General features: G+C 45.0%; 1 protein-coding gene across 8 annotated transcripts in view; it reads right to left on the minus strand.

The window, feature by feature from the left end:
• DAPK2 (death associated protein kinase 2) overlaps positions 1 to 27,118 on the minus strand; it is a 136,347-nt gene that overhangs the window by 38,026 nt on the left and 71,203 nt on the right. For 6 of the 8 annotated variants that reach the window (XM_012443012.3, XM_064361406.1, XM_064361404.1 and 3 more), the window contains one exon: positions 14,600 to 14,738. In XM_012443012.3, coding sequence (XP_012298435.1) covers positions 14,600 to 14,738 — 139 coding nt within the window. Of the gene's footprint in view, positions 1 to 14,599; positions 14,739 to 25,740; positions 26,035 to 27,118 lie in introns of those variants that run through there. The other 2 variants (XM_064361409.1, XM_064361408.1) reach the window with 2 other exon arrangements.

Below are 27,118 nucleotides of genomic sequence, written 5' to 3' on the forward strand. Positions count from 1 at the left end.
TCACCTCCCACCAGGCCCCGTCTCCAACCCTGAGGATCAAAATTCAATACGAGATTTGGGTGGGGACACAGATCCAGACCATACCACTACTAGACTGCATACGTGCTGAAGGCAGGGCCTGCTTCTCACACTCCTCCTGTGGTCCTCCATACACCCAGCCTGGAGGCCCATGTAGAACAAAACCTGTAGCATTTCACAGTTTACAAAGCAGTCACACACGTCTCATTTGGTCCCCACCCTGTGAAACAAGTGCTGTCATGACCCCAGTTTTACAGATGAAGAGACCAAGGCACAAGAGATCCTTTGCCCACAGTGCCTCAGCTAGTAGGTTGTGGAGCTGAGATTCAAGTGCAGGCTGATCTCAAATCCTGTGTGCTTTCCACTCTCCCACACAGCCTCCCTTCCTCTAGGTGATGCGGGAGTGCCTTCTGGGATCACCCTCGCCTGCTGGTTTGGCATTTTCCACTTAGCTCTGGTGCCTCCTCAGTTTGCTGCCCAGCTCCATGCTTTTTCCCAGAAAACGCACAGCTGTGGCTTAGGAAAGGGCCTCAACTCAGTTGCACTTGGATTTGTTAAACCACAGCCACTGGCCACTCACCCATGACCGCCTCCTCCTCTGGGGCAGGACGTGACTCTGACCTCCTGTTGCCTTCTGGGTAAAGCAGGAAAGAAACTACTACCTGCTCTGTCTCTATACTCTGATGGGATAGAGGGAGAGAAATAAAAATTCACTTTCAAGGCCATTCCAGGACCACTGGCTTTCAGTCCTGGGCTAAGCAACACACTGGCTTTATGGTCTGTGCCACACAACACTAGCATTTGCCATGGATTCTCCTCACACTTCTCTTTATCAGACCCTCAAAACCAACGGGTGAGGCTGGGATGGATGTCGCCCCCATCTAACCAGTGAGGAGCCTGGGCCTGGATTCAGGCATTCTGAGCATCTCACTGTGCTTTAGGGGTCCCCTATCTGTGCTCATTGCCTATCGGAATTCCCAAACCAACTAAATCCAACTTACCAGGAGTTGGGCTCCAAGAGTCATGACTTTGAAGCAAGCCGGCAAGGAAGTCAAAAGCAGTCGGGTTCCAGGATTTAGAAAACCAGTGCTAAAGAGGGCTCCATCCTTAGGTAGATAGGGGTTTGAGTTCCACTTCTATCCATCCTAGCTGTGTGACCTCGGCAAGTTACTCATCTCTTTGAGCCTTGGGTCCCTCACTTGCAAAATGGAAATGCTAACATGGTAAAGCAAATATGTCTGAATGTTGAATGTAAGGAGAGGGTTTAATGATATCTACTGTATTCTTCCAATTTCTTCAAATGTTCTGAAAGTTTTTCCCAATAAAAAGTTTCAAGGGAAAAAGACTTCTATGCCATGACTGCCAATAGAAACCTTTACAGTCTCATCCTAACGGATCTTGCCAGTTACATTTCTACCAAGTCTCACCTCCACGCCATACTGCCAGGTTTCAGAATGGAAATAGTTCCAGGCATAAGTTCTACTTCCAAATGTATGTCCATTCTATAGCAATTAATAAAATACAAATTAATTTTTTAAGTATGAGGGATAACTTATTAGAAAGAGAAAAAAATTATTATTTTTTTGAGACATAGTCTTACTCTATCACCCAAGTTGGAATTCAGTGGAACAATCACAGCTCATTGCAGCCTCAACTTCCTGGTCTCAAGTGATCCTCCCATCTCAGCCTCCTGAATAGCTGGGACTACGGGCATGCACCACCACACCTGGCTAATTAAAAAAAAAATGTAGAGATTTACTCTGTTGCGCAGGTTGGTCTCAAACTCCTGGGATCTAGCAGCCCTCCTCCCCTGGCCTCTCAAAATGCTGGAATTACAGCTTTGAGCCACAGTGCCCAGCCAGAAAGAGAAAACAATTATTAGAAAGAAAAAAATCAGTGTAACCAGATGAGAAACTATCTGTGTAAAGGATAAATTTATGGCACAGGATAGGGCTTTGGATTAATTGTGTGTAAAAGGCATAACCTAAGGAAGTACATCTGTGATGTTTAGAATCTGGTAAAATAAACTCGGTGACCTCTAGCTTTGTTTAGTGTTTCCTTGCTGGCTAAGTTCAAGTCTCAGCCCTGTCACTTAATACCTGTGTAATCTTGGGCAAGTTATTTAACCTCGCTGAATCTCCATTCCCCTGTATGTAAAAAAGTGACAAGTTCCTGTACTTCGGTGAGGATCAAATGAGAAAACAGATATGTAAGCATACCATGTTCTACAAAGTTCCACACACATTTGAAGTATTATCATCCTCATGACACCTTGGCCAGCGGACTTCATCGCACATTATTAAAGGACAGTTCACAGAATGACTAAGGGCATAGAGGAATTTTGATTTTTTAGAGTATCTTACTCAAGGATTTACCCCTCTTAACACTGTTTATATAAAGCAACTCCCTCCTCTCCAGAGTTCTGGATTCCTGACCTGCATAGAATTTTCATCAATTCTCATGACTTGCTCTTTTGGCGTAAAATATCATGAGGCCTGAGAACTTCACCTTCTGTTCCTGAGTTCTCAAGTTGGATCAGGCCAGGGTGCAGATCGGGGGTCAGGGAAGGACAGACCCATACCAGACCAGAAACTCCCAAATCCAAAACAAACAAAAAACCACACAAAAACGCCCCCTAAAGGCCTTGTGTTGGAATTATGCTGGGGGGTGAGGTACCTGGGTGATAATAAGCCCTGTTTCCTGATGATCCATCCTGTGGAAGGCGTATCTGGTGCTACCAGGTACCGAAGAGCAGTCAGCCCCAGTGTCCCTTCCATCTACATCAAGATAGGCGACATCATCTATGCATATCACCTCCACCTACCCACATCAGCGGGCCTTTCTGTGGTGAATGTACAACACACACGAGGATGATCTCCATGCTGCAGAGACAGAGCTCGCTCCTTGGCAGTGAGCGTTTGTTGGTGAGAATTGGTTACCTTTTATTTCTGATGGCATCCCCATCGAGTCTCACCGTGGCCAGGTACTAATAAATGACAGGCCCCTGGAAGGCAGGTACCATAGCACGCTGATGTTTGTCACTCTACCCCCTGGCACACAGTAGACCTTCAACACATGTACATATCAGTAAATTGAAATCCACCTGCAACCTCTTCTGTATTTTCCAGGTAAGATATGAAAGGGCCTTGGGCATCTGTGTGTGCTTAGTTTTTACTAACACAGTCACTCATTCATTCATTGACCCACTCACTCATTTGTTCAATATTGAGTAACTGAGCATGTGTCAGGCACTAGGTATCAGAATGTGACACATTGTGTTTGATGTCACAGAAGTTTGTACACAGGGCCAGGCGCAATGGCTCGTGCCTATAATCTCAGCACTTTGGGAGGCTGAGGCAGGCAGATCACCTGAGGTCAGGAGTTCGAGACCAGCCTGGCCAACATGCTGAAACCCTGTCTTTACTAAAAATACAAACATTAGCAGGGTGTGGTGACGAGCGCCTGTAATCCCAGCTACTCAGAAGGCTGAGGCAGGAGAATTGTTTGAACACAGGAGGCAGAGGTTGCCTGTAATCCCAGCTACTCGGAAGGCTGGGGCGGGAGAATTGTTTGAACCTGGGAGGCGGAGGTTGCAATGAGCCGAGATCGTGCCACTGCACTCCAGCCTAGGAGACAGAGAAAGATTCCATCTCAAAAAAATAAAAAATTCTGTACAAAGAACAACGGGAGCAGAGAGGCAGATTAGTTCTTAGATATGCTTTTCCGAGGTGGCAAGGATGGTGAAGGTGTTCCGGAGGAAATGGGATCTCTGTTGGACCTTGAATGATTAGCAGGAAGTCCATGAGCAAAAAAAAGGAAGAGCAGCAGCATCCGGGATGAGAATAGCACAAACAGAGGAGAAGAAAGGCCAGGATATGTATCTGTCATCTTATGTCCTGGGACTAGGTTTTGGAGAGAGAAACAGTGGATGAGGCCAGAAGCAGGGCTAAGGCAGTACAAGAAAGGCCTGAATGCGACGCTGAGAGTGGGTTCATTTATCTTCTGGCTAACAAGGACACATCACAGATTTGTGGGCAAGAGCATGCCATGATTTTTTTTTTTAATTTTTTAATTTTTGTGGGTACATAGTAGGTATATATATTTATGGGGTATGTGAGATATTTTGATAGAGGCATCCAATGCATAATAATCGTATCAGGATAAATAGGGTATCCATCATCGCAAACATTTATCCTTTGTGTTACAAACAGTCCAATTATATGCTCTTTTAGGTTTTTTTGTTTTTTTTTTTGAGACAGAGTTTTGCTCTTGTTGCCCAGGCTGGAGTGCAATGGCGCGATCTCTGCTCACTGCAACCTCCACCTCCCAGGTTCAAGCAATTCTTCTGTCTCAGCCTCCTGAGTAGCTGGGATTACAGGCATGCACCACCACACCTGGCTAATTTTTTTATTTTTAGTAGAGATGGGATTTCTCCATGTTGGTCAGGCTGGTCTCGAACTCCTGACCTCAGGTGATCCACCTGCCTCGGCCTCCCAATGTGCTGGGATTACAGGCATGAGCCACCATGCCCGACCCTTTGAGTTATTTTTAAATGTACAATAACTTGTTGGCTATCAAACACTAGATCTTCTTTGTTTAACTATATATTTGTACCCATTAAACAGTCCTCCTCCCCACCATCCCCAATCCCTTCCCTGGTCCTACTACCCTTCCCAGTCTCTGGCAAACCATTTATCTTTTCTTTTTAATGTTTTTATTTCCGTGGGCTTTTGGTGAACAAGTGGTATTTGGTTACATGAGTACGTTCTTTAGTGGTGATTTGCGAGATTTTGGTGCTCCCATCACCTGTGCAGTAAACACTAAACCCAATTTGTAGTCTTTTATACCTCACCTCCCTCCCACCCTTTCCCCCGAGTCCCCAAAGTCCACTGCATCATTCTTGTGCCTTTCCATCTTCATAGCTTAGCTCCCACTTATGAGGAAGAACATACAATGTTTGGTTTTCCATTCATGAGTTACTTCTCTTAGAATAATAGTCTCTAGCTCTATCCAAGTTCTGGCAACCATTTTTCTACTCTGTCTCTCATGAGTTCAACTGTTTTAATTTTTAGCTCCCATAAATAAGTGAGAACATGCAAAGTTTGTCTTTCTGTACTTGGCTTATTTTACTTAACATAATGACTTTCAGTTCCATCCGTGTTGTTGCAATGGCAGGATCTCATTCTTTTTATGGCTGAATAGTACTTTTTTGTGTATATATACCACAATTTCTTTGTCCATTTGTCTGCTGATGGACACCTTGGTGACTTCCAATACTTGGTAATTGTGAACAGTGCTGTGATAAACACACGAGTGCAGATATTTCTCCAATATATTGGTTTCCTTTCTTTAGGGTATATATCTAGCAGTGGGATTGCTGGATCATCTGTTAGTTCTATTTTTAGTTTTTTGAGGAACCTCCAAATGTTCTCCACAGTGGTTGTATTAATTTACAATCCCACCAACAGTGTACAAGGGTTCCCCTTTCTCAGCATTCTTACCAGCATGTTATTGACTGTCTTTTGGATAAAAGCCATTTTAACTGGGGTGAAATGATATCTCATTGTAGTTTTGATTTGCATTTCTCTGATCAATGGTGCTGAGTACCTTTTCATGTAACTGTTTGCCATTTGTATGTCTTCTTTTCAGAAATGTCTATTCAGATCTTTTGTCCATTTTTTAATCTTTCCTATGGTGCTGATTTTGCCCACTTTTGAATCAGATTATTAGATTTTTTTCCCTATGGACTTGTTTGAGCTCCTTATATATTCTGGTTATTAATCCCTTGTCACATGAGTAGTTTGCAAACATTTTCTCCGGTTGTCTCTTTACTTTGTTGATTGTTTTCTTCGCTGTGCAGAAGCTTTTAGCTTGACATGCGTCCAGGGCTCAGGTGATCCTCCCACCTCAGCCTCCCAACTAACTGGGACTACAGGCATGCACCACCACGCCCAGCTAATTTTTGTATTTTCAGTAAAGATGGGACTTCTTCATGATGCCCAGGTTGGTCTTGAACTCCTGAGCTCAAGTGATCTCCCCACTTCAGCCTCCCAAAGTGCTGGGATTATAGCCATGAGCCATAGCACCAGGCCTGGTGTTAGTTTCTTTTTAAATGTTTGGTAGAATTCAGCAGTGAAACCATAGGGCCTCAGGCTTTTCTTTGCCAGGAAACTTATTACAGCTTTGATCTTCTTGTTATTGGTGTGTGCAGGTTTTGGATTTCTTCATGGTTCAATCCTGGTAGGTTGTATATGTCTAGAAACGTATCCATTTCTTCTAGGATTTCCAACCTATTGGAAATCATATAGTTGCTCACAGCAGCCACTAATGATCCTTTGAATTTCTGCAGTATCAGTTGTAATGTCTCCTTTTTCATCTCTGATTTTATTTGGGTCTTTTTTCCTCTTAGTAGGTCTGGTCAAAGATTTCTTGATTTTATCTTTTCAAAAAAAACAACTTTGTGTTTCATTGATCTTTTGTGTTGATTTCTTCATTTCACTTTTATTTATTTCTGCTCTGATCTTTATTATTTCTTTTCTACTACTAATTTTGTAGTAGCTTTCAATATATCTCATAGGTTTTGGTATGTGCTATTCCAATCATCATTTGTGTCAAGAACTTTTTCAATTTCCTTCTTAATTTCTTCATTGACCCACTGGTCATTAAGAAGCATATTATTTAATTCCCATGTGTTGATACAGTTTCCAAAATTCTTCTTGTTATTGTTTTCTAATTGTATTCCATTATGGTCAAAAAAGATACTTGATATGATTTCAATTTAAAAAAAATTTTTAAGACTTGTTTTGGGCCAGGCACGGTGGCTCAGGCCTGTAATCCCAGCACTTTTTTTGTAGGAGGTTGAGGTGGGTAGATCATGAGGTCAAGAGATTGAGACCATCCTGACCAACATGGTGAAACCCTGTCTCTACTAAAAAATACAAAAATTATCCAGGCATGGTGGTGCGTGCTTGTAGCCCCAGCTACTTGGGAGGCTGAGGCGAAGAATCACTTGAATGGGGAGGAAGAGGTTGCAGTGAGCTGAGATTGCACCACTGCACTACAGCCTGGTGTCAGAGAGAGACTCCGTCTTTAAAAAAAAAAAATAGACTTGTTTTGTGTTTTTCATCCCTTTATTTTCAGTCTATGTGTGCCTTTGTAGGTGAAATGCGTTTCTTGTAGGCAACATATCATTGGGTCTGGTTGGTTTTTGTTTGTTTGTTTGTTTAAATCCATTCTATGTCTTTTGATTGGAGAATTTAGTCCATTTACATTCAATGTTACTACTGATAAGTAAGGGCTTACTCCTGCCGCTTTGCTTTTTTATTTCTGGTTGTTTTGTGGTCTTTTCCCTCTTTCCTTCCTTCCTGTCTTCCTTTTAGTGAAAGTAATTTTTTCTGGTGGTAAATTTTAATATCTTGCTTTTTATTTTTTTGTGTCTCTGATGTAGGTTTTTGATTTGAGGTTACCATGAGGCTTGCAAATACACTATCATTAATCCATTATTTTAAATTGATGACAACTTAACATTGATTGCATAAATAAGCTAACAAGCAAAGAGAAAACTTATAAAAACTCTAATTTTCTCCCCTCACTTTTTAACTTATTTCTATTTATATCGTATTGTATTGCCTCTGTCTTGAAAAGTTGCAGTTATTATTTTTGATCAGTTCATCATTTAGTCTTTCTACTCAAGATATGAATAGTTTGCACACAATTACAGTGTTATAATATTCTGTGTTTTTCTGTGTACTTAATATTACCAGTGAGTTCTGCACCTTCAGATGGTTTCTTATTGCTCATTAATGTCCTTTTCTTTTAGATTGAAGAATTCCCTTTAGCATTTCTTGTAGGACAGGTCTGGTATTGATGACATCCTCAGATTTTGTTTGTCTGGGAAAGTCTTTATTTCTCCTTCATATTTGAAGGATATTTTTGCTGGATATACTACTCTAGGATAAAGGTTTTTCCTCAGCACTTTAAATATGTCATGTCACTCTCTCCGGGCCCGTTAGGTTTCCACTAAAAAGTCTGCTGCCAGACATATTGGAGTTTAATTGTATGTTATTTGTTTCTTTTCTTTTGCTGCTTTTAGGATCCTTTATTCTTAACTTTTGGGAGTTTGACTATTAAATGTCTTGAGGTAGACTTATTTGGGTTTAACCTGCTTAGTGTTCTATAACCTTCCTGTACTTGAATATTGATATCTTTCTGCAGCTTTGGGAAGTTCTCTGCTATTATTCCTTTGAATAAACTCTATCTCTCTACCTCCTCATTAGGGCCAATAACTCGTAAATCTGCGTTTTTGAGGCTATTTTCTAGATCTTACAGGAATGCTCATTCTTTTTTATTCTTTTTTCTTTTGTCTCCTCTATTTTCAAATAGTCTGTCTTCAAGTTCACTAATTCTTTCTTCTGCATGATTAGTTATGCTGCTAAGAGACTCTGATGCATTCTTCAGTATGTCAATTGCATCTTTCACCTCCAGAATTTCTGCTTGATTATTTTTAATTATTTCAATCTCTTTGTTAAATTTATCTGATAGAATTCTGAATTCCTTCTCTGTGTTATCTCGATTTTCATTGAATTTCTGCAAAACGGCTATTTTGAATTCTCTGAAAGGTCACAAATCTCCGTCTCTCCAGGACTGGTCCCGGGTGGCCTTATTTAGTTCATTTGGTGAGGTCATGTTTTCCTGGATGGTTTTGATGTGTGTAGATGTTTATTGATGTCTGGGCATTGAAGAGTCAGGAATTTATTCTAATCATCTTCATAGTCTAGGTTTGTTTGTACTCATCTTTTTGGGAAGGCTTTCCAGATATTTGCAGGGACTTGAGTGTTGTAAATTTTTCATCACTTCTGGGTCAGACCTGAAGCCAGCGTGGCACTGGGTCTTGCCCAAGGCTTATAACAGCTACCCAGCTACTGCTGATGTTTGCTCAAGGCCCTAGGGCTCTACAACAGGCAGGTGGCAAAGCCAGCCAGGCTTGTGTCCTTCCCTCCGGGTGGTGTTTCTGCCTGCCTTGGGTGGTCCAGAGATGCCATCTGGGAGCCAGGGCCAGGAGTTGGAAACCTTGGGAATCTACCTGATGCTCTATTCTAATGTGGCCGAGCTGGTATCCAAGCCACAAGACAAAGTCCTTCCCACTCTTCCCTCCCCTTCCCACAAGCAGAGGCATCTCTCCCCATGGTCACCACTACCCCAGGCCTATGGCGAGTACTCCCTGACTACTGCCAGTGTACGTTCAAGGCCCAAGGACTCGTCAGTCAGCTTGGTAAATACTGCTAGGCCTGGGAGTCTCCCTTCAGGGCAATGGGCTCCCCTCTGGCCCAGGGTAGGTCCAGAAATGCTGTCCAAGAGCCGAGGCCTGAAATTGGAAACCTGAAGAGTCCACGTGGTGCTCTTCACTGTGGCCAAGCTAGTACCTAAGCTGCAGGACACAGTCCCCTTCATCATTCCCCCTTTTCTTTTCTCAAGCAGAAGGAGCCTATTCCCATAGCCACCACAGCTGGGAATGTGTTGGGTCACACCTGAAGCCAGCACGTTTCTGAGTACATGTCCCTGAGTGATATACTGGATATCACTGCTGACTATTCAGGGCCCAAGGGCTCTTTAGTTAGCAGGTGATGAATCCTGCCAGGACTGGGTCTTTCTTGTCAAGGCAGTGGATTCCCTTCTGGCCTTGAGAGTTTCTAGAAATGTTGTCTGAGATCTAGGGCCTGGAATGGGGCCCCCAAGACTCTGCCTGGTGCCCTATCTTACTGTGGCTGAGCTGGTATCTAAATTGCGAGACAAAGTCCTCTTCCCTCTTCCCTCTTTTCTCCTCAAGTGGAGGGAAGGATTCTCACCCGGAGTTGCAAGCTGTGCTGCCTGGGGTGGAGGAGGGTGGTACAAGCACTTTCTTGGCCACCCCAGCTGATGTCTCACTAGGTGTGCCCTCCAAGTCCACTGGCTCCAAGCACAGCACAGCACCAGGACTTGCCCAGGAATTGCAGTCCTTGCGGCCTTAGACTTCCTTTCAAGTTTATTAGACACCCAGAGCACTTTAGTCTGCAGTGGTGAGGTTTGCTGGAACTCAGCTTCTGACCACTGGGATGAGTGATTCTCCTCTGTCTAGGGCTAGTCTAAATGTTCCCTCCATGGGTTCCAGCTGGGTTCTGCCTGGTATTGCTTTCTGCTGTGACAGGGCAGCACTGAGTTTCAATGCAAAGTCCCACAGTCACTGCATTCTCCCTTCCCTAGATGCACAGTTTCTTTCTCCATGCAGTATGGCTGCTGCAGAGGATGAAGAAGAGGTGGTATAAGTGATCCACAACTATCTTTCCTACCCTCTTCAGTGCCTCACTCTGTGACATGAAGCTAAAACCAGCTACTGTGACTGCTCACCTGATTTTTGGTTCTTATAAAGGTGCTTTTTTGTGTGTCAATAGTTGTTCAATTTGGTGTTCTTGCTGGGAGGATGATCAGTGAAGGCTTCTATTCGGTCATCTTGCTCTGTCTCCTGTTTTTACCACGACTGCTTATCTTATATTAATTTGTCCATTTGGGCTGGGCATGGTGGCTCACGCCTGTAATCCCAGCACTTTGGGAGACGGAGGTCGGGGGAATCACCTGAGGTCAGCAGTTCAAGACCAGCCTGGCCGACATGGTAAAACCTTGTCTCTACTAAAAAATAAAAAAATTAGCTGGGCATGGTGGTGGGGGCCTGCAATCCCAGCTACTCAGGAGGCTGAGGCAGGAGAATCACTTGAATCCACGAGGCAGAGGCTGCATTGAGCTGAGATTGTGCCACTGCACTCCAACCTGGGCGACAGAGTGAGACCCTGTCTCAAAAAAAAAATTGTCCATTTAATCCCTGCAACAAGGCTAGGAGCATGTGGCGAGCAGGGACAGAGCCTGACTGTCCATTGCACAATGGCTGAACATAGGAGGAACTGATCAAATACCAGACTGAAGAGAGGTTGTTCACTTTCCAAAGGCAGGCAGGAGAGCTAACCCTCTTCATTACCTGCTCCTTCAAGCTGGAAGATGTGCATGGAGAACGGGGTGTGGGTAAGGGTGTGAAGACAACATGCTGGCCGTGTTCCTGGGGCAGTAACGACCCTGAGCTTAGCAAGGAGTAACAGAATATAAGCAAGAGAGGAAAGTGGAAGTCCATTGGGGAGAATGAAAATCAGGAAGACAAATGTGGATTTTACATGGTGGGAAACAACACGGAACCAAGAAGCCTCCTCTAAGTTACCAGCTGGATCTTAATTGCATGACTCCCCCCCCCCCCACCGCTGACAGAATATTCCAGCCAGGAGGCACGCATACTCACATTCTGGCTCCAGGAAACATCTACCCAATCATGAGGTAATCCTCCAGAGTTCCAGCTACTCATCACTTCCTGAAGTTGCCCGGGTGGGCCTAGGCCAAGGGACCCATAGGTGGAAGAATCAGAAAGCTCAGGTCCTCACAACTCTAAGGATACCTGGCCATAGCGGGGACTAGCAGCATCCTCACCTCACATACATGCAGGGGAAACCCAGACTGTTTCCAGGTCATGGAAAATGTCCAGGCTAGCCCTGGAGCCTTACCAGCCCTCTCGAGCAGTTCTACCTAGCAACCAACTCAGCTCTCTGCCTGGTAATTTATTAACAGAATTGTACTCACAAGGTTTGTTTTCCTAGTCTATGAGGCCCAAAACACTGTAACAAGAGATCTATTTTCTTTTCCTCTATTCTGGGATGGGAAATAACAATAACAGCTACTATTACAGATACATATTTGGCACTTAATGCTTCTTTCTAACCCTGACAACTCTGCCAGATAGGTATTATTATTTGCACTGAAGCTGAAAAGCTGAAGTTCCGGTGCAACATGGTACATGGTAGAGTGCGAATCAAACCCCAGTCTGGCTAACTCCAAGCCAGTGTTCTCCCTACCACAGCAAGCTGCCAAAAGGGCAAGCCAAAATCACGAACCTGCTGCAGTCACTGGTGCCTGCTGGGCTCCAGCCACTCCTACCACCAGACCCATTCAAGAAAAGACAAAGGAGCCCATTTTGAAGTTGGTCTCTTAGAGCCAGCAAAGACACAAGAAAACAAGTTAATTGTCCATAGAAGCACCAGGAAGGTGACACAGGTACAATCAACACAGACCATTTCCTGCTATTACCCTGCGGAGGTCCAAAGGCCTGCCCTGGCCTCACCATCCTTGGCGACCCCAATTTTTACCCTGTGACACCTCAGCAAAACTCTGCAAGACATCTGTTGAAGGTATTAAAAAATACTGTGATGGCCAGGTGTAGTGGCTCATGCCTATAGTCCCAACACTTTGGGAGGCTGGGGTGGGCAGATTGCTCGAGCCTAGGAGTTCCAGACCAGCCTGGGCAACATAACGAAAACCCATTTCTACAAAAAATACAAAGATTAGCTAGTCATGGTGGCATGTTCCTGTAGTCCTAGCTACTTGGGAGGCTGAGGTGGGAGGATCACCTGAGCCAGGAGGTCAAGTCTGCGGTGAGCTGAGATCGCACCACTGCACTCCAGCCTGGGTGACAGAGTGAGACCACATCTCAAAAAAAACAAAAAACAAAAAACTGACAATCATGGCCAGATGCAGTGTCTGTAATCCCAACACTGTTGAGAGGCTGAGGCAGGTGGACCACTTGAGCCCAGGAGTTCAAGACCAGCCTGGGCACCATGGCAAGACCCGGCCTCTACAAAAAGTACAAAAATTAGCCAGGTATGGTGGCACATGCCTGTAGTCCCGGTTATTCAGGAGCCTGAGGCAGGCAGACAGATTGAGCCCAGGAAGTCAAGGCTGCAATGAGCCATGATCATGCCACTGCACTCCAGCTAGGTGACAGAGCAAGACTGTCTCAAAAAAAAAAGTGACAATCAGCATAAAGAAAGGGGACCATGCTAAGGGGACTGACCAAGCTATAGGGTGATCAAGAGGGTCACCCTATCAGGCAGAGTAGAGTAAGAGCTGGGGTAGGGACTCACATGAGAACTGAGTCCATGCTCTGGCATAGCCAGTGTGAGACAATGGACATGCCATCCCCTCCATGGGCCAGAGGCACAAGCCAGAACTTGGGTGTCATCCTGCACTCTGCCCCCTCCTTCATCTCCACCTCTAATTAGGCACCTAATCAATCCTCAGATGGACCTCTGCAAAAGATCCTGACTCTTTCCCCTCCTCACATTTTACCTAGATTATTGCATTTGCCTCCTAGCTGGGCCCCAGCCTCCAGGCTGTGTCCAGTCTATCCATCTTCCCAGCCAGAGGGATCATTCTGAAACATGTACATGCTCACCTCACTTCTCTGCTCACCTGAACCCTTATCTCTCAGGGTAAAGTGCAAGCTCCTTGGCTTAGCTCCCAGACCCTTGTGTCTGCCTCCTGCACTCTTCCTGGCTTCTTCCCCAGCCACTCAGCACACACTTCCCATGCCTGTACTTCCCTGAATGCTCTGTGCTGTTTTATGACCATGTATTCTGCTGACCTATCTTCCTTAGAAGGCTCTTTCCTTCTTCTAACTCTTGCCAATTCTTCAGAACTCAACTCAATAGCACTTTTTCCAGGCAGCCCTCTTTGATACCCTGGTTGGACTTAGATGTCCCCTCCTTTAGGCTTCCCACCCACCAGGGGCTTCCTGCTATCATAGTACTTAGAGTTGTTGGTTTTTCTATCTCCTACACTAAGGTTCCTGGAAAAGAGAAGTAATCTCAGACAGCCTCAGTGAATTTTGTATCTGCAGCAATACCCAGGCACCCAGCACCATGCTTGAAAGACCACAGGGATTTCTGCAGAGAAATGAAGGGATTGCCCCAGCAAACAGGTCATAGAATTGATCACAAGTTAGAGGACCTTTACACATTAAGTATCTGTATAGGCTCATCAGTCTATGCAACTGAGCTCAGTTACTAAGGGAACTGATCCTTCTACTCTGACCACATTCTTGCTTTATGAAGTCCTATGTGGTCACAGTGAACTTTCTCAACCCTGAATACCAGTTACCACAAATGATCAGTGGCCCCTAGAAGCAGTTTTATGGCCACAGTTTGGAGCAGGGTCGGGGTGGTGAGTCAGGAAGGGCAGTCAGCGGTCCCTGGGCTCCAGGATTTACAAGCTCTGGTCAAGGGATGATGGAGGCTGCACTGTGAATGGGTCTGGAGAGCCAGCCAACTTCTGCAATCCTCCAAACACTTCTAGTTCTGCCCACTCAGGACTCAGATCTTTGTTACTGAAAAGTTCAGTCTTGTGAAATATGTTTGGTTTCAAGTTTCCTGTCACTGGTCTACTTATTTAGAAGGTATTTGTTCCCCATGCTCCTTGAAAGAAATAAGGTGCCTTAAGTCTTATTTAAGGAGCTCCTTGCAGTCAGCTCCTGTGTGCAGAAAACCTGTTATGTGAAATGAAACTGAGAAGTTGGACATCTCCATGATATCATCTCTTTCCCAGGAGCTCAGGGATTTTCACTGTAAGACGAGTGGGGAGGGCTGTTGGGCACTGGGCCCATCCTGGGAAAGATGCCAGGAAGGACTAAGCCTCTTCTTCCTAAACTTGATTCTCTTCCCTTTCTCCCCTTACTGACCTTGAGATCAAAGTGAGCAATTTTCTTTGTATGAAGGTAGTTCACCCCATCCAGGATCTGCTTAATGAAGCTGGTGGCCTCCTCCTCACTTAGTGACTCCTTCTGGGCCAGGAAATCGAAGAGCTCTCCTCCAGACACTCTGTAAAACACCAGCAGGGGAAGGGGAGGCCCACGCCTGGTCAGCTCTGCATGTCAGGAGGCTGGGCTGATGGGTGCAAGCCCTGATCATGACCTCCCCCCCAGGGACCTTGTATGGCAGAATCCCCCCTGCTTATGTCTGGGGTTTTGTCTGACCAGTGGCAGGGACTGACTTTGCTCCTATTTGCTTTGTTCTTTCTTTTGGATCACAAGGGCAGGAATCACCCTGGAGGTTTTGTCAGAAGGGCCTCTGCTCCCACCCTAGGCCTGGTCCCAGTCACCCTGGAGGTTGCCCTCTCCCCCACAATATGCCCGAGGTGGCAGGGGACAGAAACAAGCAGATTCTATAGCCTGAATGTTTGTGTCCCTCCAAATTCATATTCTGAAATCCCAACCCCCAAGGTGATGGTATTAGGAGATAGGGCCTTTGGGAAGTAATTAAGTCATGAAGTCAGAGCCCTTACAAATGAGATTAGTACCTTTATAAAAGAGACCCCAGAGGGCTCACTTTCCCCTCCCACGATGTGAAGTTACAGTCAAAAGACAACCATCTATGAGGAATAAGGAAGTGAACCCTCGTCAGACACCAAATCTGCTGACACCTTGATGTTAGACTTCCCAGCCTCCAGGACTGTGAGAAATAAATTTATGTTGTTTGTCAGCCACCCAGTTTATGGTTATTTTGTTATACAGCAGCCTGAATGAACTGTGAGAGGAAATTGGGGCCGAGCGTGGAGTGCTACTGTAACAGATACCTAAAGATGTGGATTTGGAAGCTGCTTTGGAATCAGCTAAAAAGTAGAGGCTGGAAGAGTTCTGGGGTACAGGCTAGAAGAAGCCTACATTGTTATGAATAAATGGATTACAAGGGTGGTTCTGGAGAGGGATCACAAACAGAGGAGAGTCTCAGTCTTCTTAGAGAATACCTAAATGGCCATCAACAAAATATTACAGAGATACAGATGGAAAGGCCATTTTGATAATGTCTCAGATGGAAATGAGGAACATGTTACTGGTCTGATCAGTGGGGGAAAGGGTATCCTTGTTATAAAGTAGCAGAGAATGTGGCTGAATTGAGTGTGTGTCCTAGTGTTTTGTGGAAGGTAGAACTTGTAAGCAATACAAATGGAATATTTGGCTGAGGAAATTTCCAAGCAAAGTGTTGAAGGAGCGTCCTGGTTGCTTATAGTCCTGGTTTACTTATAGTAAAATGTAAAAAGAAATGGTTTAAAGACAAAATTGTTACTCAAAGGGAAGAAATCTTAAAAGTATGACGAATTCTCAGCCTCCTCATATTGGAAAAAATAAGAAAACCTGTTTGGGAAAGAACAAAGGTGTGACCAAGCAACCATTTGATAAAAAAGATTAATATGGATCTCCAGGTAAGCCAGGTGCTATTCCTCAAGACAATAGGGGGATTAGTCAGCCATCTAATCAGAAGCCAGGACCTATTGTCCAAGACAATGGAAGAATGACCCTGAATCATTTCAGAGACCAGGGGGTGAAAAGAGGGGTGCCCCTCCCATCACAGGTCCATAGTGCCAGAGCCTAGAGGGCAGAATGATATCAAAGGAGGCGCCTCCACTGGCCAGTGCTGCCTCACATTGTGGGCTTTCCTCTCCAAGCTCTGTTGCCACACTCCTCAGACATAGCAGGTGTGGCTCCTGGAGGGCAACAATGGGGCATGCTCCGTGCCAAGTAAAGCTGGTGGGTGTGTGACTGCCTTCACCTGGATTTCAAAAGATGCCTTAGAGAGCTGGTGGGCCGCTGGGCAGAGAACTGCCTTTCAGGTGGGGGTCAATGTTTGGAGAGCAAAGCCATATGGGCAGGGTTGCCCTAAGCTGCAGGAGCAGGACTTCCACTCTGCCCCTGTGGGCCTGGAGGGCAGAGCGTTAAGCCAAAGATTATTCTCAAGGTTTTGTCCTCGCTCAGAAGCTGTTACTCCTTTGTTCTTTTCTGTTCCTCCTTTTAGAATGAGAATGTGTATCCTCTGCCTGTCCCACTATCATATTTTGTAACACAACATGTTTGATGTCATAGGTTCACAGCTGAAGAGCAACTTGCCTCAGAATGAATCATACCTTGAGTCTCACCCACATCTGATGTAGATATTTAGATGAGACTTTGAACTTGAAACTTTGGCGTTGATGCCGGAATTAATTAAAACTTTTGGAATTACTGGAATGGAAGGAATGCATTTTACATTTGAAAAGGACACTAATTGGGGTGGGGGGCAGGGACAGAATGCCAGAGTCTGAATGGACTAAGACAGATGACAAAGAGGAACAAATGCTGTGCCAGAAACTAAAGGCCTAGGTTCCATTCCAGCCTTGCCACTGACCTTGGACAACTCATTTCCCTTCTCCAGGCAGGCCTTGGTTTCATTACCTGCAAAATAAGCAGATTGGGCAAGACAGCCCCCAAAGCCACTTTTCTTTAACTTTATAAAAGATGGCCCCTTCATGGGCTCAAGAGAATCTAAGTATGGCCCCTAATTTAAATATAAGACCTCATTAATTATATTAATCTCTAAAGACTCTAGAGTACTACTTTTGATGTTTGATACTACTTTTTCACACTCTACCTTCTTGCATCCTATAGTTGATATGACAGGGCAAAAAGAATCTCCCCTGAGATTTAGGATTCCCAGATAAAATAGGTTTTTATTTGCTAAATCTGGCAACCCTACTGGACTTGTTTATCCTATCAACAAAAAGAGTCAAACTCTGTAAAATATTTAAAGATATTTATTCTGAGCCAAATATGAGTGCCCAAGACCTGTGACAAAGTCCCAGAAGGTTCTCAGACCATGTGCCCAAGGTAATTGGGTAACAGCTTGATTTTATACATTTTAGGGGCACAGAAGTTACCGGCAGAATCAATCAGTAAATGTTAGGTGTACATTGGTTCCGTCTGGAAAAGTGGAATAACTTGAAGGGTGGGATGGGGGTTGGGAGGGCTTCTAGGTTACAAGTGGATTTTCTGATTGGCAATTGGTTGGAAGAGTTATTATCAAAAGACCTGGAATCAATAGAAAAGAGTGTCTGGGTTAAGACAAGGGTTATGGAGACCAAGGATTTTATTACGTAGACGAAGTCTCACAGGTGGCTACCCTTGGAGGAAATGATGGCAAATGTTTTCTATTCACATTTTAAAAGGTGCTAGACTCTCAGCTAATCCCTTCAGGATCAAAAAAGACAGGGAAAGGAACAGAGATTGTCCACAGAGGGTAGTTTCTTCCCACAAGAGACAGCTTTGCAGGGCCATTTCAAAATATGGCAAAATATTTATTAGGGTAAAATATTTCAATTTCTTTCAGGGCCTGCTATTTGACATGTGATGTTATAAGTAGAGTCAGGTTGGAATTTGTTATCTGATTGCTGCAAAAAGTCTGTTTTGTTAGTCTTAAGATCATGGCTTTCATATTAATGCTGGTCACTTGTGCCTGAATTTCAATGCGCGGACAGTATAATGAGGCATGTCCAATCCCCTCTTTCCATCGTGGCCTGAAAGGGTTTCAGGTTTACTCTGGAATCCCCTTGGCTGAAAGAGGGGTCCATTCAGTGGCTTAGAATTTAATTTTTGGTTTGTAATCCTCTGACAGAAGCTGGGGTATCCAGCCAGCATGTGCTCCTCTGGAGCTGAAATAAAGCCAAGGGCCCAAAGGGAAAGATCTCAGGAAGGGATCTAGGGCAAGGGATCCAGGACCTTGGGATCACTTGGAGGGAGAACCTGTTTTAAAATGCAGATTTCCAGGTCCCATCATAGACTTTAACAAATTAGATTCTCCGGCAGTGAGGCCTTAAAACCTGTATTTTTACTATGATACAGGTTTTAATAATTAACAATAATAGTAGTTAATATTCACTGAACACATACTCCATGTTACATGCCTTATGCACATTATCTCATTTAATCATCAAAATATCCTACAACCTAAGGCCTATCATTTTTCTATTTCACACTTCAAGAAACAAAGACTCAGAGAGGTTAAGCAACTTGCCCACAGTCTCATAGGTAGTAAATAGTCAGGATTCAAACCCAAGCAGAACAGCTCTCAACCACTACAGCATACTGAGTATCAAAGATGATTATTTTCTTTCCTTTTTTTTTGAGGCAGAGTCTCATTCTGTTGCCAAGGCTGGAGTGCAGTGGTGTAATCTTGGCTCAGTGCAAACACTGCCTCACAGGTTCAAGTGATTCTCATGCTTCAGCCTCCTGAGTAGCTAGGATTACAGGCCTCTGCCACCACATCCAGCTAATTTTTGTATTTTTAGTAGAGATGGAGTTTCACCATATTGGCCAAGCTGGTCTCAAACTCCCGACCTCAAGCAATCCACCCACCTCAGCCTCCCAAAGTGCTGGGATTACAGGCATGAGCCACTGCACCTGGCTCCAGATGATTCTTATATGGCTAAAATGGTTCTGACCCAACTTTGGGGATCATTCCCTGCCCCCTAGTCCATCCTAAATAAAAAGCATCAAAATCTTTTCTCCTTTCTTTAAATATTTCCACAAGCACACTGGGACCCACTCAATAATCTTAGCATCATGAAAAGTAGAACAACTGGACACGAAACAGGGCAACAGGAAGTACACAGCAACACCTACGATATGCAATGACTTAAAAAATGGAAACTAAATCTGCTTAAGCCTCTTGTTCAGCACTACCAACAGAACTTTCTGCATTGATGAAAATGTTCTAGATATGTGCTGTCCAATAGAGTAGCCACTAGTCCCATGTGGTTGCTGAGCACTTGACATGTGGCCAGTGTAATAGAGGAACTGACTTTTCACTTTTATTTAATTTTAATTAATTCTAATTTAAAAACTAAAGTGGTATAAAATATTTTCCATTAAATACAACTTTATTGTTTCAGGAGAATTGCATTCCACTTTAACCATTGCATTGCACTGCATAAGAACGGAGCTGTGGGCTGGGTACGGTGGCTCACACCTGTAGTCTCAGCACTTCGGGAAGCTGAGGCAGGCAGATCACTTGAGCCCAGGAGTTCAAGACCAGCCTAGACAACATAGTGAGACACTGTCTCTACAAAAAATGCAAAAATTAGCCGGGCATGGTGATGTGCACCTGTAGTTCCAGGTACTTAGGAGGCTGAGGTGGGAGGATGACCGGAGGTTGAGGCTGCGGTGAGCCGTGATTGTGCCACTGCACTCCAGCCTGGGCAACAGAGAGAGAGAGCCTATCTCAAAAAAGAGTTGAGATGTGCTATAAGTACAAAATTCACACTGAATTTTGAAGACTTAGTTTGAAAAATAGAATGTAAAATATCTCATGAATAATTTTTATACTGTTTATATATTAAAATAATACTTCGTATATATTGGGTTAAATAAAAATATTATTAAAATCAACTCACCTATTTCTATTTGTTTAGTCAATGTGGTGACTAGGAAATTTAAAACTACATATGTGGTTCATATTACATTTCTACTAGGTAGGGGGCACAGTGGTTGTTCCCTTCTTCATCCCAAGGAGATCATGTCTCACCAGGTCTCCTACCTAGATCCCACCTTCAAACAGGCAGGGTTTGAATAGGCACCAATAGGCAGGGTATCTCCTCTAGATCTAACTACTAGTTTACAGGAAATACAGGGGACAGAGGAATGAGTTAAAGAACACCACGAGGAAGGAACAAGTCTAAAATCCAGACTGTGAGATAATCAACAGGACAAGTGGCCTAGTTTTTCCAACATGTTAATAGCATCAAAAAAGAGAGGGGAAAAAGAGAAGGCAGAAGGGGGGATGTGAAAGGGTGAAGAGAGAATGAGATAAGATGGCACAATTGAGCACATGTACCATCTGCTACAGCTGCAGCACCCCTCTGCTCAGGGTGAGCGGGGTGTGGCGTGAGGTGGCTGCCTTGGTGTTGGGGACCAGGCTGGTGCACTATTTTCTTAGTATCTCATGGGTGAAGCCATCCTGTGCCCCACTTTGACCCTTGCCCCCACCTTGGGCAGGTGCTGGAAGCTGGAACACCCTCCCAGCTGCTGGAATAACCCTGGGTCTGCTCTACAAGCTAGGGTTAACGGGCCAAAACGGTTGCTCCAACCCTTCAGCAGCAAAGACTCAACCTTCACCTTGGGGTGGCACATGTGAGAGTTCTAGGACTCGGCTTTTCTTGTCAAAAGGGAGTGAGGAAAAAAAAAAAAGATATCATTAGCACCTTTGGAGGTGAGGGTGGGAGTGGGAGAAATCGCTATGAGATCCTTGATAAAGTCTTTGACATAAACACCATGTACAGTATCATCATCGGGGTGGTAATGGTGGAAGGGGGCATGGTTTAGAGTTTATTTGAAGTTTGCCACCAGTTCAATGTGCTTTCCCAAACACTTCCTCGCTTGAGATTGATATCCACCCTGAGGGGCATCCCCATTCTCAGATGAGAAAACTGAGGTCTCAAGAGAGTAAGTGACTTGCCCAAGATCACATAGCTAGTAAGTGGGAGGATCAGGATTTAGACTCAGGTTTTCTCAGCCCCGGTTCACTGCATGGCCCTCACACCATAATCCTTCCACATTACAAAGCCCGAGATGCTGATGCAAAATGGAAAGCCTCGAAACACAGGCAGTCCTCCGACATCCCTGTTCAGCTACATCCATGCCCTCATCACAGTGGGCTTCACTATCTATCTGCCTCTCTCCCCAGCTAGATTATTTTTGCTTCCACAGCACCTAATGCAAGCAAGACAGTCAATAGAAGTTTGATGAATAAAAGAACAAAGGAAAGAAATAAAACATTAAAAATAACAACATGAGGTAGAATATTCTGTATCATATAGACAGTGAAGCTTTGGCATTTGTAAGAGACCTGTCCAGAGCCCTCTGCAAATTTTCAAATCTGCAGTGCCCACTCTGAAACAAATAGAACCCAGCTCAAATCAACCCTTGTCTTTTAAACTCCCAGAGTCTGCCAGCCCCTGCCAGGTTGTGTGGGCCTGCAACCTCGGGCAAATAGTCAAATAAATAATAACCCTGCAATTCTGACTTTTTTTTATTTTTTTTTTTTTGAGATGGAGTTTCACTCTTCTTACCCAGGCTGGAGTGCAATGGTGCTATCTCGGCTCACCGCAACCTCCGCCTCCTGGGTTCAGGCAATTCTCCTGCCTCAGCCTCCTGAGTAGCTGGGATTACAGGCACACGCCACCGTGCCCAGCTAATTTTTTGTATTTTTAGTAGAGACGGGGTTTCACCATGTTGACCAGGATGGTCTCGATCTCTTGACCTCGTGATCCACCCGCCTCGGCCTCCCAAAGTGCTGGGATTACAGGCATGAACCACCGAGCCCGGCGCAATTCTGACTTTAAATAAAATGCTGCATAAATGTAAAAGCTTCTTATAATGGGGATGTATCCTGTTCCCAAAAGCCACTGACATGAAGGCTTGGGTGGAGTGAGGACTTTGGGGGCGGTAATCAGTCATCTGTTTGAAGGTGGGATCTGGGCAGGAGACCTGGTGAGACATGGTCTCCTTGGGATGAATAAAGGAACAGCCACTGTGCCCCTTAGAATCTCCCCCAGAAACTCAGGAAGGTGAGAGGCTGATGACCTGCTACTGTCTAGGTCCTGGATACCCAGGCTGGGACATTCACATTAATGCTCAGTCACCTCTTTTCAAAGTCTAATCAAGGAGCCTGGATGTTATTTCTCTAGCCACAACTTAGTTTCTGTCCTTGGTCTTAGAGGGCTTTCTAAGACTTCTGCCTTGGAGCCACTCCTCATCCTTTCCTTTCCAGTCTCCTTCCTCTCACATCCCACATCTCTTTAGCTTTAAGATGAAAAGCAAAGCCTAACAGCTGGGCCTCATCTCTTCTAGTGTTCCCAGGATCGTCTCCTTCCTGCGAATCTGACCTTTGCCTCCTTCCTCCCTGCAGGGTGGCATGCCTGCTGGAAATGCTTTTCAGACTCTTTGGGGAATGTGTGCACAAATGACCTGCATAGGCAGCGATGGGGAAAAGATGCTGCCAGAGCTGCTGGGCCAAGGAGGCTGGGCTCAATTCGGGAAGCTGGGAAGCGTCACTGCTACCCTGGAGCCCTCTGCCAGGCAGTTCTCTGGTATGCAACCACCGAGGTATTGCTTTCCACAGGTTTGGAATCAAGGAGGCCCCAGAGCAGTCAGGGGCCTGCAATGGGAGGCCAGGCCAACCTTCACAGGGAGACTTATATTTTTCAGGGCAAGTTCCACATGTGACATGAGTTAAGCTATGGAGATTTTGAATATATTCTGTACCTCATACAGAAGTCAACTTACACAGACAATTAAATCCTTCCTAGTCCTGCCTTCAACAGTCATGACCAGAGCAGCTGCTTCTAGGGAGGTCACAGATGGGATAATAACAGCTGAAAGGGATTTAATTCAGGGTCAGGCATGTTCTCCTACTGCTGGCCACTTGAGCAAAAAGCAGGAGGAAGCCCTGCACCAGACAACAGTTGCTGAGAGGGGCCATGGGATCAGGGTGGACTCATTCATAAAACCTGCAACTGGGCAGCTTTCAACTGAGTAGGCAGATACTAACCTCACTGAGCAAACTCACTAACCTATTAGGGAACAGTGGGGACCAGGAGGCCAAAGACTTCTGACCAACCTAACAGGAATCACTAAGTCTAAGCACAAAAGCCCATGAGGCCAGGGGTGGTGGCTCATACCTGTAATCCCAGCACTTTGGGAGGCCAAGGTGAGTGGGTCACTGGAGATCAGGAGTTCCAGACCAGCCTGGCTGACATAGTGAAACCCCACCTCTATTAAAAATATAAAAAAATTAGCTGAGCGTGGAGGCGCATGCCAGTAGTCCCAGCTACACGGGAGGCTAAGGCACCAGGATCACTTGAACCTGGGAGGTGGAGATGGCAGTGAGCTGAGATCACACCACTGCACTCCAGCCTGGGTGACAGACCAAGACTCCATCTCAAAAAACAAACAAAAACAAAAGCCCAGAAACTCCTTTCCTGTGAGGTCCTCCCTCTCAGACCCTGGCCATACATGGCACAGTTAGGCACAGTCTTAGAACTCTTGGGTCTTCTCCAATCTCCTAAATTCTTAGCAGGCACCCTGAGAACAATGAGACAGCTTGGAAGTGAAGGGGGAGACAGAAACTGGACAGAACTTAAAAAGCACAGTGGCCCAAGCAAGTCATGGGAGCACCAGCGTGACAAGTGATGTTACAGATGGTGCACCCGAGCTCACAAGAAGCCGGCACATAACTATTGGCTGACCATTAGCCCCACTGGGAAAAACATGGACATCTCAAGAGCATCTACCCACCACCCCCCACCACCCCCATCGACTCCTAGGGTTCTGCAAACAGGAAGAAGCAAGCAATTTTCCCAGCAATTAAAGACACTCCAATTACAATAAGAAAGTATCAATTTATAGCTGTAAAGATCAATAAATAATGAAACCTGTTTCAAAACAAATGACCCAGGACTGGCAGGGCCGCAGGCACACAGCAACACTCTTATGCTGTGGTAGCAATGCTTAACCAGTACTATCCTTGGAAAGCGAGCATATTGAGTCCCAAAAATATCAGCCTTTGGCCTAGTCGTAGCTAAATCCTGAGGACTTTGCTGAAAGAATTAGAAAGGAAAGGGGAAGATTATGGGAAGAAAGTTGTTTCATCAATAAGATTTGTAACAATTAAAAGCTAGGAAATTAAAACCATGCGTCCAACAATAGGGATACTATGACTATTTGTGCCCTACAAACTCACATTGAAATATAATCCCCAATGTGGCCATATTAGGCAGTGGGGCCTTTAACAGGTGATTCGGGCAGGGTGCTGTGTCTCATGCCTGTAATCCCAGCACTTTGGGAGGACAAGGTGGGCAGATCATCTAAGGTCAGGAGTTTGAGACCAGCCTGGCCAACATGGTGAAATCTGCCTCTACTAAAAATACAAAAAAATTAGCTGGGTGTGGTGGCAGGTGCCTATAATCCCAGCTACTTGGGAGGCTGAGGCAGGAGAATAGCTTGATCCCAGGAGGCAGAGGTTTCTGTGAGCTAGGATTTTACCATTGTACTCCAGCCTAGATGACAGAGCGAGACTCTACCTTAAAAAAAAAAAAAAAAGAGCCAGGCATGGTGGCTCACACCTGTAATCCCAGCACTTTGGGAGGCCGAGGCGGGTGAATCACGAGGTCAAGAGATCGAGACCATCCTGGTCAACATGGTGAAACCCCATCTCTACGAAAAATACAAAAAGTTAACTCAGCATGGTGGCATGTGCCTGTAATCCCAGCTACTCAGAAGGCTGGCAGGAGAATTGCCTGAACCCAGGAGGCGGAGGTTGCGGTGAGCCGAGATAGCGCCATTGCACTCCAGCCTGGGTAACAAGAGCGAAACTCCGTCTCAAAAAAAAAAAAAAAGAGGTGATTGGGTTATGAGGACTCTGTGTTTATTAATCCATTCATGCATTAGTGGATTAACAGGTTAATGGATTAATGGGTTATCATGGGAGTGGGACTGGGGGCTATATAACAAGAGGAAGAGAGACCTGAGATAGCCCGCTTTGCCCCTCACCATGTGATGCTCTAGGCTGCCTTGGAGGACTCTGTAGAGATTCCCCATTAGCAAGAAGGTCCTAATCAAATGTGGACCCTCAACCTTGGACTCCTCAGCCTCCTTAACTGTGAGAAATAATAATAATTTTCCTTATACATTAACCAGTTTCAGATATTCTATTGTAAGCAACAGCAAATGGACTAAGACAAGGGAAATACTGGTATGCAATTCAGTGAAACATATAGTCGGTTAAAAGAGAAAAGGCAATTTTTAGAATTACATTAACTGGTGGGGGGAAGTAGAGCAGGAAATCGTACAAGTACAATGATTGTCTACAAATGGATAAAGATTGAGAGGAACCACAGAAAAACATAAATAGCTGTGTTTGGGTTGTAGGAAAATGTAATTGCTTTTCCATTCCTGCTTAGTTTTTTTTTTTTTTTTTTTTTTTTTTTCATGATAGACTTTTAAAGAAGTGGCTCAACCTTTCCAGCAAGGTGCACTTGTCACTCTCTGGTGGGAATCAGCATGCTGACTTCTGACCCTCAGGTTCTCTCTGGGTCAGGCAGGGCAGGCACCCACTAGTCCAACCAGCTGGGAGGTCTGTGGGAGAAACATGGAAGACACTGGGAGCTAGCGAAGGGGAGAGTATGGCAATTCTATACATTTAAACATTGAGATGGATAATTTAAGAATCAAATGCAAGAGTATGCAAATGCCCATCTGCTACTTAAATCTATATCCTGCCAATACCAGAGCATAGTTCTCAAATTAGAATGATGTAAAATGTTAGGTGGTCCCCCCAGTCTGTAGGCAGGTTAAGGATGGCTGCCTGCTTTACAGATGAAATCTAAAGCTCAGGGGATTGAGGTGATTTCCCCAAGGGCACGAAATCGGGGATTCCTGAGACAGAGTCTGTCACTCCCCTGTTACCAGGCAGGTGCATACATGCTTATGAGGCTCAGAACATTCTGGGTTTTTTTTCTTTCCTGAGACGGAGTCTTGCTCTGTCGCCCAGGCTAGAGTGTAGTGGCGTGATCTCGGCTCACTGCAACCTCCGCCTCCTGGGTTCAAGCAATTCTCCTGCCTCAGCCTCCCTAGTAGGTGGGATTACAGATGCCCACCACCATGCTTGGCTAATTTTTGTATTTTTAGTAGGGATGGGGTTTCACCATGTTAGCCAGGCTGGTCTCAAACTCCTGACCTTGTGATCTGCCAGCCTTGGCCTTCCAAAGTGCTGGGATTACAGGTGTGAGCCACTGCGGCTGGTCAGAACATTCCTTACATGGGCCTTGCTGCTTGACTGGACACAGCCACTGTGACTTGTGCCACGACCCAACTCAAACTCTATTGTGTCCCAGAGCCCCACCTGCCCAGGAGGATACCAGGGTGGCCAGCCAACCCCTAGAGTCTTGGGGTCATTTATCCAAATTCCATCATGTACTGTGAAGTCTTCCTCTGCTAAGCCAGCATAAGGCCAACCCGCCTCACACTCATAGCTGTCTGCACAAGCCATGTGGATGAAAGTCCTGGTCCTGCCACTTCCTGGCTATAGGATCTTGAAAGTGACCTGGCCTCTCAGTGTTCTTGTGTGTAAAATGGGGATAATAAGAGTGTCTGTGTGACAGCATTGTTACGAGGATTAAATAAGGTACAGAAGTACTTGGCTTGCACAATGAATACAAAATAACCTCTCTGCGTTAGTAAGACATTTCCCTCATCATAGTCTTTAAAGATTGAACTAGACAACAGATACAAAGCAAGAGCAAATTCTTGGCTTACAATAGGGCTCTCTAAATAACAGCTATTATTATAACAATAAAGGTGTCAATCACAGCACAAATACAGTGGACTTTCCCCTGG

This window comes from Aotus nancymaae, unplaced genomic scaffold (assembly GCF_030222135.1).
Source record: "Aotus nancymaae isolate 86718 unplaced genomic scaffold, 86718_ANA_hifiasm-v0.15.2.pri h1tg000041l, whole genome shotgun sequence".
Taxonomy (NCBI): domain Eukaryota; kingdom Metazoa; phylum Chordata; class Mammalia; order Primates; family Aotidae; genus Aotus; species Aotus nancymaae.